This window comes from Mastigoproctus giganteus, chromosome 5, assembly GCF_048544385.1.
Source record: "Mastigoproctus giganteus isolate SK-2022 chromosome 5, ASM4854438v1, whole genome shotgun sequence".
Taxonomy (NCBI): Eukaryota; Metazoa; Arthropoda; class Arachnida; order Uropygi; family Thelyphonidae; genus Mastigoproctus; species Mastigoproctus giganteus.
The window spans coordinates 233,576,216-233,588,225 of NC_143579.1; the positions used below are offsets into that span (position 1 = coordinate 233,576,216).

General features: G+C 37.1%; 1 protein-coding gene across 1 annotated transcript in view; it reads left to right on the top strand.

Annotated features, from left to right (window-relative positions):
• The first annotated feature begins 552 nt into the window (after window positions 1–552).
• The window catches only part of mRpL55 (mitochondrial ribosomal protein L55), a 29,881-nt gene continuing 18,423 nt past the window's right edge, over window positions 553–12,010 (top strand). The window contains exon 1 of the mRNA XM_090373808.1: window positions 553–605. Within this exon, the coding sequence (XP_090229934.1) occupies window positions 589–605 (17 nt within the window). The 5' untranslated portion in view covers window positions 553–588. The remainder of the gene's footprint in view (window positions 606–12,010) is intronic.

Consider the following 12,010-nt stretch of genomic DNA (forward strand, 5'->3'; position numbering starts at 1 on the left):
CATATCCTCTAAACATGAGAAGATTTCAATGTTCATTTTCTCACTCGTTTCCCCTCCAAAAAAAAAAAAAAAAAAAAAAAAAAAGGTTTTTGTCGAATTTACCGCTCTTCAGAACAAGGGTCTGGAAGGTCCAGATGAAAAATCTTTATAAAAAAAGATTTTTCATCTGGAGAATCCAAGGGTGTGAGTGACTGCCAAGCCCCAAAATAACTAAGGCTATGAGGCGACAGTTGTTGTTCTTGTGTTGTAATAGTGTTTTACCAGCATCAGCGACTAAGGCCATATTACTCCCTGTTCGCTTTTACGTGTACTCCGTAGTCGATTTTCTGTTTGCTGAACGAAAAATTCGAGTTTTCGGGATAAATAAACCATGCTGACCTCGACAGAGGTCGACTAACTCAGCCACGTTGTGAAAAAGGCCCATAAACATTCTTCACGTCATTGACGGGACTTGAGCTCAGGTCTTTTCCACCCAATGTGGAGAGGATGGAGAGTTTACCACCTGTGATACCCTCGAGGGCAGAAACGAAAGAATACATTGTAGTACTAAATTACACCGCTTTTGTTTGAGGTCGCTGTTTTAGTAAAATGGCTGCTTGTGTAAGGTTTGTTTACACTTCTTATTATAGTTCTATTTATGGTGGTGCCGTAGTGTGAGAGTTAAAAAAATCATCCGGTTGGAGCTGTGATGAGATCGCAGATTTATCAAAAGGAGAATTCTTACAGAGTGACAATAATTCAAGCGATATGCACTATTGAGGAACCTTATAAGTTTCGCTTTCTGTTCAATCAGGGCTGGATTTAAACTTGTTGTGACCCTAAGCTACATAACATATATTAGGCCGTTCTCTCTCACCTGTGAAAATATTAAAAAAGGAATTTTTAAGATGAACCAAGTCCCCTTGTAATGTGAGGCCCTAAATTGTAGCTTGTTTAGCTGATATGTAAATCCGGCCCTGTGTGCAATATATATATATACGTACACGATTTAACTGAATTCTTTTGTATTGGATCCTATAGTTGTGGATCCGATTTATAGGAGAGAATGCAGTTATATCGTAGTTGCTTTTCAAGCATGTTTAGCCTAATGGTGCCAACAAGTTTAGTGGATTGTAGCAGCTACTTATTTTCCTAGGTTTAAAATAGACTTAATCACTAATGATCAGGATACACTACACTAAACAATTAAATTTAAAATTAATAACTAACTAGAATTAACAATAATCCATTCATCTACATGGTCAGCTCTCTCTCTGCTTGTCTTCAGGAGCTTTGAGTAGATAGATACATTAGTTTCTTTTATAAATTGTTGTTTAATATCATTATCAATAATTTCATAATTGCTTGTAATATTGACTTCATACATTTAAACCATAACAAAAAAAAGAGTATAAGTACAAACTGTTTTGTCTATACAATGGTTGAGAGCCAAATCTAGAAGTATAGCAAAGAATTTTGATGCCTATTATGGTCATATATTAGAAATGTTCCTTTGTTTTCATGATTAAATTGTCCATAAAATTATATCTTTTATATAAAAGTAACAGGATTTTATAAGCAGTGGCAATTGGCATTTTAAAATAAATTTTGGATTTATTTATTGGGTCTTTAACTCCATTTAGGGCTTATGATGAATGACTGGGCCAAAAGCAATGCCATGTTAAATGCAGCTGACTGTGGTGTGATTAAATCTTTTAGATCTGCAGATTGCATTGGTAATTTGACTTGAAAATTTATACCAAAATTTTTTTCAAGCATGGAAAAAACAGCAGCTTTACTTACATCCATTATTGTACTATACATAATTAATCAGCTATAAAAGAAATGAAAAAATTATTTTTTAGTATGGAGGCAGCGACATATCACAAGTTTTCCTTGTGGTAGAATGTAATTTATTTTTGCCTGTTTTCCTTTGCCTTCCCTGAGCTGAGGACCCTGGCCCCCCTCTAGTGACCTATTATCATATGCACTATAGGATAATAGGTCACTAGAGGGGGAGGGATGTCTTTCTTAATGTGTCCCTGACAATTCTTATTGCTCCTCAGTGCACCTGTTCCAACAGATCCACACCATTCCTAAATGAAGCTTTTATAGTCATATGCAACACTCAAGATGCAGACTAACCATTGCCTTATACAAAGGGATGATCATCTCTTTGTCCCTGCTGAAGAATTCTGTATATTATTATTATTATTATTAGCCATATGGTGCAAGTAAGCCTGAGGCTTATGCTGCACCAGCCAAAAAAAATTTTCTGAATTATCCCGAGAGAGAGAGAGAAGGGAATCACCAAGAAAAAGAAGAATGATGATATCCAGCGCAGGACCCTGGGTGTGCCAAGCCCATACTCACCAGATGTGAGCCCCTGAACCACTATGTTGACAGAATCCCTATGAGCTGTCATAACATCCTGTCTGCACTATTCAGAAAACTTTGTCAGATTGTACATTATCCCCCAGGTCCATTTCATTCTTCAGTACCATTGGGTTTGGTACTGCCAGATGTTGCATTGGAATTATGGCTACCCAGATGCTAAACTTATTTAATGTTAAACTGCAGTTGCCCATCTGCCTAATTTATCCAGGTCTTGTTGGACTAGCTTACCTTGATTAGTCATTAACTGCCCCATCCTCTTTTATATCTTGGCAAAGTTAGGCATTAAACTTGAAATGCCTACATCAATAAAGATGTTTGAGAGTTTCAGATCCTTGAGAGTTTCGTTGTTATTTCGTTTTTTTAGGAGCATTAGCAACTAAGGCCATATTGCTCCGGGATATGCGGTGGTCATTCCCTGACCTTTCCGCATCCTCCGTATTTGGTGGTGACGGGTGCGAACCCCGGTCTAATCAAGAAGCGTGTGCTATGCACTGCTGCTCCTTCCCACCTGGCTACGGAGTCACCTGAGAGTTTCTTATTGGGCTCTTTATATAACATTAATAATGTTGATGTTATATAAGGACTCATAACACTATTCCGTGAAGATCAGTGGCCATTAATAACTACTTTCTCTCAGCTACCACTCAATCAACCCTTTATCCATAACAATAACCTGCTCCAAATACCACATTGTTTCCATTTGTACAGAAGTCTTTCATCTGGAACAGCATTAGAAACTTTACTGAAACCTAAGCATATGATGTCAAAATTATTTTTTGCATCTCCTTCCTTTGTAACTACCTCATAGTAACTAATTATATTGGTCAGACAAGGATTCCTTTTAACAAGTCCATGCTGTGATTTTCATATAATTGCATGCTTGTAAAGATGATCTTGCATTATTTCTTTAACCACCAACTTCCTTATTTTCTCTGGCACAGAAGTTACATGGACAGGTATGTAATTACTTTGCCATTTGATTCCCCTTTGTGAATAGAAGAGAGAGATTTGCATGCCTTCACTGTGTAGGGATCTCCTTATGAATCCAAGGATGCTCTCATAATTATGGCTAAATGTATGCTTATCTCTTTTGCTGCTGCTTTTAATATAATTGGATAAATTCCATCAGCCTCATGCCTTATTTACTTTTAACTCCAGAAATTTTTCTTCCAGATTTTTTTTTTTTTTTAGTTATCATAAAACAGTTCTTTGCATTCTTAACTGATGGCTTTTCATAATCTGTCTTAGCATGCTTAATTCCCTTAGTAACTTGATTGCAGACTAGTTTGTACTTACTGTACATTTCTGTGTCCCATGATAATTTGAAATCTTCCCATGCATTTTTCTTTACTGCTATTGGAAGGTAATTGAGTGTTGGACGAACTTCTTTTTGGTATTGTGGAGGTGGGTAGTTTGAATAAATTTAAGGAAGAACTAGACAAATTATTTGAGGGGATGGGCAGATGAGGTGGGTAGTTTTGGGGGAATTGACTAATGCTGTATAAGCTTGTTTCCTTGCATCATTTGCCACTCCTAATACTACTAACTGAAATTTATGTGAAATGAACTAATGACATTAATTCATTTCAGTTAGGCATGTCAGCAACAGCCCTCTGACATTTGTAGTGCAGCTGCAAATGTTAAACTTATATAAAAATAATAATGGATGATGATAATTAAAGTTGATACACTAATATAAAATTTAATAAAATTCATAACTTATGTGAACCTTCATAAATGACAGTAGTTGTGAGGTCAAACAGATGAAATATTTTTACACAAGGGAAAATGTTTAATATATTTTTCTCAGTAATGCAACTTGTGTGCTGTGACTGGGCCGAACTACTGTGTTTAGTACAGTACTTTGGCCCAGTCACAAACTACTGTGTTTAGCACAGTAGTTCAGCCTACAATCTCCCCAAGAACCATTTTTGGAGCCGATGAGCACTGCTGAGCATGATATCCCTGATTTCAGTTCTAAACCTAGTACATGGGGTCCTTGTAATGTGAGGATAATTTGTTCCAGAAAATTTTCTACTTGAAATGGGGACCAAATTTTTGTAATGTGTATTGTGTACTTGTACATAGTAAAAAATGGATTGACGTGAAGCACAGTGAAGCATCTGTTGTTAAGTTCTGATTTTTCTGAACAGTTCTGAATTACTTAGTGGATTGTTCTCTGTCTTATTGTTATTGTGACCTTTAAGGTATGTCAAAATTCCAAAGGAGCTCATCCAACTTGGTAATGAGTATTTAGTAATGCATTTAATGAACAGAATGTTAACAATTAGAAATCCTGAGTTTAAAAATGTTTCCCATAGGCAGAATAAATTATTTATAAATTCTGAAATAGTACTTAAAAATGATCTTTAACTTATGTATGTGAATCTTTTCATTTTCATTTGTGTAGTTAAATTTCATACCCTTAAGTCATTTTCCCTTCTAAGAAGTTCTAAACCTCTAGTCCCTTGGAAAACTTCTTATCCGGGTTCTACTGTATATTTAATTAAATCCTGCACTACTATATTATGGTCACTGCCACCTAGTGGTTTCTCTACCTGAAGATTTGTAATATATGAAGAGACATTGCTGATAATCAGAAAAAGAGTAGCTCCTCTCTGTGCTAGAATGGATTCAACAGTAAATGCAGAAAATGTTCTGCCACCAAGTAAGCAACCAGCCCTCAGCAATATACATTACACAAAAATCCCTGATTATAAGACATAATTTACTAGCCCATTTTCTCTCTTTTTACATTTTTAGTAATAATATTATTTAGTATTAGTAGTGGCAAAATGATGCAAGAAAGAAAGCTTATAAAGCCAAAAAAAAACACATTTCATCCATCCATACCCTCCAAGAATATGTCTAATTTTTCCTTGAATTTATTCAAACCACCCACTTCTGCAACAACGGATGGAAGTTTGCTCCAACAATCAGCCACTGATTGTTGGAGCAAACTTCCATCCGTTGTTGCAGAAGTGGGCAGAGGTACTGCTGGCTGAAGGCAAACTTCTGCACATCTGACCTGCAGCCATCCTTCCTCACTTGAATTTATGCCTTATGCCCCCTCATGTGTAGTATGAGCAAGAGGAAAAATGCCATCAACATTTATCTTATTCAATCCATTCAAGCTTTAAGCATCAATCAGATCTCCTAGCAGTGTCTAGTCTCTAGATGCTGCAGTTTGCAGAACTGAAGCCTTTCTTGGTAAGAGCACCCTTTTGTTCCCTTCACCAGTTGTTCATTATACTCTTCACAATTGTTTGGCCCAAAACATCCTCCCATTTTCATTTTTGTTTTCCAGTGTTTATGTCACACCAAACTGATTCAATAGTACACTGAGAATTCATATCATTATGGTATAATGATTTAGGATCTATATGCTTCTTAACCAAGAGCAGTCCCCCACTCCTTTCTTGTCCATTTAAAAAAAAGAAAAAATGCACCTTACACATTTTTCTTAGTATAGCTGTACCCACCCCATTCCTATTTCTCCCTGCTTCCTTTTCTTTATTCAACTTTCCCACCACAATCCCAGATTTGTGGTGATAGGCCGAAAAACTGTTTTAATATAGCAGATGCCATCTCTGTCGGTTGCGATCTCCTTGGAGTCAGGTTGCTTGGGAGTGCAGCTCTAAGTGGATGGTAAACTCCATCTAAGGCTAAATATGGCCATGAGACTGATAGCAAACATGTACCGTGAGGGAAAGTTGCAAAGAACTTTGAAGAGAGTTCAAGCGAAAGCCGAAAACAGAGGGAAGTGCGGCAGAAAATGGCCTCAGATTTCCAGACTTTTGATGGCAGGTAGCTGAGGTTAGTAGTACAACACAATGTGGCACTTAACACACAAATCAAATCAACATACATGAGTGGCTTTGCAGAGATGCTGCTTAACACAGAGACACAAGTCAGATATGAAGGAATATATGACATATGAGTTGTGGTAATAAAGTTTCCAGACTTGGGCTGTTGTGGTCATTTTTTGATGAGTTTGAAAGTAAATGGAAGTGATGTGTTGTAGTTCAAACTTCCTCCAATAGATGGTAGTACAAAGTTTGTCTCGTAGGCTGCCAGTTTGCAAGTAATGAGTTTTGTTAGTAATGTTAACATTCCGTGTCACAATTATGCCAATGAACAAATATCAAATTTTGCTTTAAACTGGAAAAATCTGCAACATAAACATATGAAATGTTAACAACTGTTTATGGTGATAAAGTCGTACCAGCGTGTTTGAATGGCATGAGCAGTTCAAAGACAGACATGAGGATATTTGCAATGACCGAAGAAGTAGATGTCCTTCAGCCTCTCGAAATGAGGGGAGAGAGAGAGAGAGAGATGCAAAAGTTTGTGAAATTGTGGCAAGAGATCGTTGTTTGGCCCTCAGAATGATGTCTGATGAATTAGATATGGTTAAGGAGATGATTTAGGGAAAAGGATGATCTGTGCAAAATTTGTGCCATACAGTCTCACAGATAAGCAGAATCAGTAGTGTCATCATGCAAAGACTTCATCCAGGCAAAATATATCATCACTGGAAATGAGTGTTGGGTGTTTCAGTACAACCCGGAGTGCCAGGGCATGCAGTGAACTGATAAGCAAGAATCATTACCAAAGTCCAAAAGGTTTTGTTTACAGAAGTTCAGGATCAAGATGATGCTAATCATGTTTTTCAACAGCCAGAGTATGATTCACAAGTAATTTGTACCTGAAGAGGAGAGAGTCAATGCTGCATTCTACATTCTTCTTCAAAGACTGTTGAAGCACATTTCCCCAGTGAGGCCACAATTTTGAGAGAAAGGCAGCTGGTTCTTGTTGCATGACAGTACCTCTGCTCATTCCACACTTGTTGTGAAGACATTTCTGATGAAACATGCATTGTCCAGATCAACCAGCCACCCTACTTTCCTTATCTAGCTCCAGCGGACTTGTTACTTTTTCCTGAGGTGAAATTCAAAGGAAAGAGATTTTAGGATGTTAAGGACATAAAGAAAAGCATAACAGCTGAACTTCATCTCTCTCTCTCTCTGGATGCCCTCATTGACTCTTTTCAGAAACTTTTCGAATGGTATAATAAGTGCATTCAGTCAGGTGGTGATTACTTTGAATAAATATAAAACTATTTTTGAACTCCTTCACTGTGTGTTCTTTTTATTGCACCAGTCCGAGAACTTTATTGCTACACCTCGTACATACCCTTTCTGTACATGTGTTCATTATATTCAATTTTGCATCCCCTATATCAGAATATCAGTATGTCTAATATTTCTATAATGTCTACATTTAATGACATAACCAATACTTCAGATTCATCAAATTTATTTATTGTTCTCCTGGCAATCGGTGTATAAACAAGGATGTGTGTGTACCTATTTGTTCTCTTAGTAATCCTAACACTGCTGGTTTAATTACTTGTTCCATGAGGACTCCCAGCAGGCCTTGTATTCCCTCCCCAGCTAGCTCTCTGGGCTACTGCATGTCAAAGCAGAAGCATTGCAAGAATCAATTTTGCTAATGCTTATGGCTGCCATTAAACTATTAGTGTGTATACTGCAACACTAGCAGTTTTCCGACCTACCTAACACTGCCTCAGCAAATATTCTTGCACCCTTCAGATAGAAGAGGGGTGCAAGAATATTTGCTGAGGCAGTGTTAGGTAGGTCGGAAAACTGCTAGTGTTGCAGTATACACACTAATAGTTTAATGGCAGCCATAATCATTAGCAAAATTGATTCTTGCAATGCTTCAGGACCCTGGGTGCCAAGCCCATACTCACCAGATGTGAGCCGATCCTCTAGACAGCAAATAGCCTTTTCTGACCTACCTAACACTGCCTCAGCAAATATTCTTGCATCCTTCAGATAGAAGAGGGGTGCAAGAATATTTGCTGATATTATTGAAGTATATCCCATCCTGTAAAAACTCCCTCCTTCTAGCAAGTGCAGGGCATGCTGAGAAAATTGTATCCTATAAGCAATCTCTCCAGGGCTGAATTACTGAAAAGCTGATTGCACAAAATTGGCCTGATCAGCTGTCATTGTCTAGCTTGATGGCATTATTAATCTTTGAGATAGTCTTCCAGATGATGACTAGCCTTGCCAGTGTAGCTTACATTACAATCTCTGCAGGGACTGTAATGTGTGTTAGATTGGCAAGGCTATTTGCTGTCTAGAGGATCAGCTCACATCTGGTGAGTATGTGCTTGGCACACCCAGGGTCTTGAACTCGATATCGTCATTCTTCTCTTTCTTGGTGATTCCCTTCTACTTTTGACTCTCTCAGGGTAACTCGGGAGATTTTTTTTTTTTTTGGCTGGTGCAGCATGAGCCTCAGGCTTCCTTGCACCATGTAGCTAATAATAATAATAATAATAAAAAAATAAATAAACATCCAATTTTTTAGTCAGTGGTAACCAAGCATTACTGGCGGGAAGGTCATAACTTCCTTCCAGATGATACACATGAAATTTCAAAATCTGCTGCTGGTTAGTATCTGCACACATAAGCACCACTAATGTTGCAATTAATAATAGTAATAATACACTTATGCACCCTATTTTTTAAATCTTTGTCTGCATGAGATTAACAGATGTCCCTCTCATCCCCCGTTCACATCTCCATGCCCTGCCACTAACCGTTATTGACAACCTTCTCCACCCTCTTTCCCCCTTTTGCATATTCCCTTCATGTTTTATTTATTTTTTCGTACACAGATAGTCATCTTCCCCTCCTCTCCTCCTCCATGGCATAAGAATTTTCCTCATGTGACAGCTACATGTATATAGTTCCAACTCTAGCCATTCTTATTCAGTTGAGAAAAGCTCCTAGTGTTTTTTATTTTTTATTTTTCTACTATATATATTTTTAATGCTGTTAACCAGTGTATTTTAATTGACTTTGTCTTAAATGATTTTAACTATAGTTATCATTTTAAGTTGTGTGTTTTATTATAATAAATGTTATTTGAGCCAGTTGGTGCCTGCAAGAACTTAAGTACCCATTTCCTGACTTCAAAGGGTTCTTCACTCACTTTGGTTATGGTTAAAGAGTTAAGTGATTTAGACCAGCCTTTCGCAACCTTTTTTTTGGCCATGGCTCCTCTCAAATTCTATGGCCTTCCTGTGAAGCAGTCAAGTTTGGTTGGCAAGTTTTTTCTGTACTTCTCTCCTGCAGACTACAATATGTTCCAGTTGTTCAGAAAAAGCTTATTGATGTAATCACTTCGCAAAAGAATTAAAATTTTAGTTGAAAAAGTTTTGCATCAAAATCAAGGAAGTTCTGTTCAAAGCTATTGAAAAGTTAACTAATAAGAAGCAAGAATTCATTAATATTACCTGTGAATATTGGATTTTTAAGGAAAATTTAATGGATATGTGCACTGTGGCTTGTAAGTGATTCCAGAACAAACAGACAAATAGGAAATCATTTTTATTGAACATGTAGAAAAGAAGAAAACATGAACCTACATTTTACATAAAATTAAAAAAGATTTTTATTAAATGAAAATTTTAATGAGATCCTTGAGCTTGATGTTCCTGTGCAAATTTTTTGATGTCCGGCTCCAAATTGAATAATGATAGCCGAAGGTCACTTCTTGTTGTGATATCAAGTCTGTTCCTGAATTTTGTCAAGGACCTTGCCGAATCCGCATTCAACCAAATATGTTGAGGGAAAGGCAATGAAAAATATTTGGGTCTTTTCCTTTAGTTTTGGGAATCTATTCGGCAGATCAATCTTGACCCAAAAATCTTTTTTAAATTGATTGAACTTATGGCGTGCAATTAAATCACCCTGAAGGTCAATTAAACTCTCTTGAATTTCTGCCTCAACATCGGTGGGTTGTTCCTCAAATGGATTTAAAATCTAATATGGGATATTGAGGTTTAACAGGTAATGAAATCTTTCCTGCAGATATGTGTGTATTTGCTTTAGCTGTTTCACATAAACAGTAATGTCATCGTCCTTCAGTGCCTCTGCGATCATGTTCAGGTTTGGAAATTATAAAAATTCTCAACATCCGATATTGTTCCAATAGACTTTAAGCTTTTTAAGGAAAGAAACAGTTAACTGCCTTAATATTTATGAGGTTACTGTGTTTACCCTGTAAGATCTTGTTTAATAAATTAGGTTTGTCAAATATGTCTGCCTTGACACCAAGTTTTTCTCCATGCTTGTTATGTGAAAGAAAGGAAACAATAGCGTCCCAGAGTGTAACAAAACAACGAAGACAAGTTCCCTCGGACAGCCACCTCACTTCGGTATGCAGCAACAGCTTCTGGAAATCTTTGTCATTTTCTTCACACTCTTGAAGGGCATGTGATTTGATAAAGCTCATAGTCTTTATGACAATTGAAAGCAAAACATTTAAACGTCCTCCTGTTTTTAGCTATTGGTGCTCCCTATGAATGACGCAGTGAATAGTAAAGACTGAAGGTATAATATTTTTTAGTTGGGCAATGAACCCTCTGTATCAACCAACCATAGAAGCAGCACCATCAGTTGTACAAGCAACTATGGTTTTGAATGGAATACTGTTCTCGTTTATTCATCTAATTGTAATGAAATGACTAATCTTTTTTTTTCAATGTCCCGTGCCATCTCATTGATTATTCTAGAACCAGTGGAATTACTCTAAGGAATTGCCTGAATAGCTTCTTTGGCATTTAAGTTCATGACGTCAGATATGAAATGCTCATAACATTGACTTAGCAATGTTATGAGCATTTCCACTTCTAGCAATCAATTTACTAATCTTGTATGATGCAAGAAGACCGTTTTCTAATTTCTGTGACGTTTGAGTAACCATCTGTTTAAGCGTTGGCCTTCTCTCGAAATTATCTCAAGGGTTTTTGAAGTAATCCAAGGGTTTATTTTTCTTCCCCTTTGTGTAAAGTCTATATGTTGTTTTAGCTTGCTTGGCCTCATGCTTTCATTTGAAAGTGTATTCATACAAATCAAACACATGGGCAGAGAAGGGTTTTGCAGAGATGTAATGAAACCATATACTAAGTATTCCACTGAATACTGCTGACACTTTTTTGCCAAGGAAATCACGGGTAAAATTATTGCTGAAAGTAATAAAACTTAACTATTACAAAATGAAAGCACATATCTCTTGTGTCCGCACATGCCCTCATTCTGCTTTGAGTTGTTGTGACGCATAGTGAATGTATGTCTCCTTCTGCCAGCTTTTATCGAAGACGGTATGTATTATTCATTATTTTTCAAAAAATCTAAGCCGACTTTTGAACCCTTGTAAGAAGTGCTTTCATTTTGTAATAGTTAATTTTTATTACTTTCAGCAATAATTTTACCCGTGAGTTCCTTGGCAAAAAAGTGTCAGCAGTATTCAGTGGAATACTTAGTATATGGTTTCATTACATCTCTGCAAAACCCAACTCAAAGCAGAATGAGGGCACGTGCGGACACAAGAGATATTGATCGCAACACTTTTCAGCCTGCATGCTTATTTCCTGGAATTAAAGCGACAGAACAAAGGAGGAAAACTATGCGGAAGGGCAATTCTGAGAAGTGTTATCACCAAATATAACAATACAACAAAAGAACAAGTTGCATGCAAGCCAGAACAGTCGCGAGCATGCCGACTGTCATCGCTCATCCTGTCATCTGCTGCA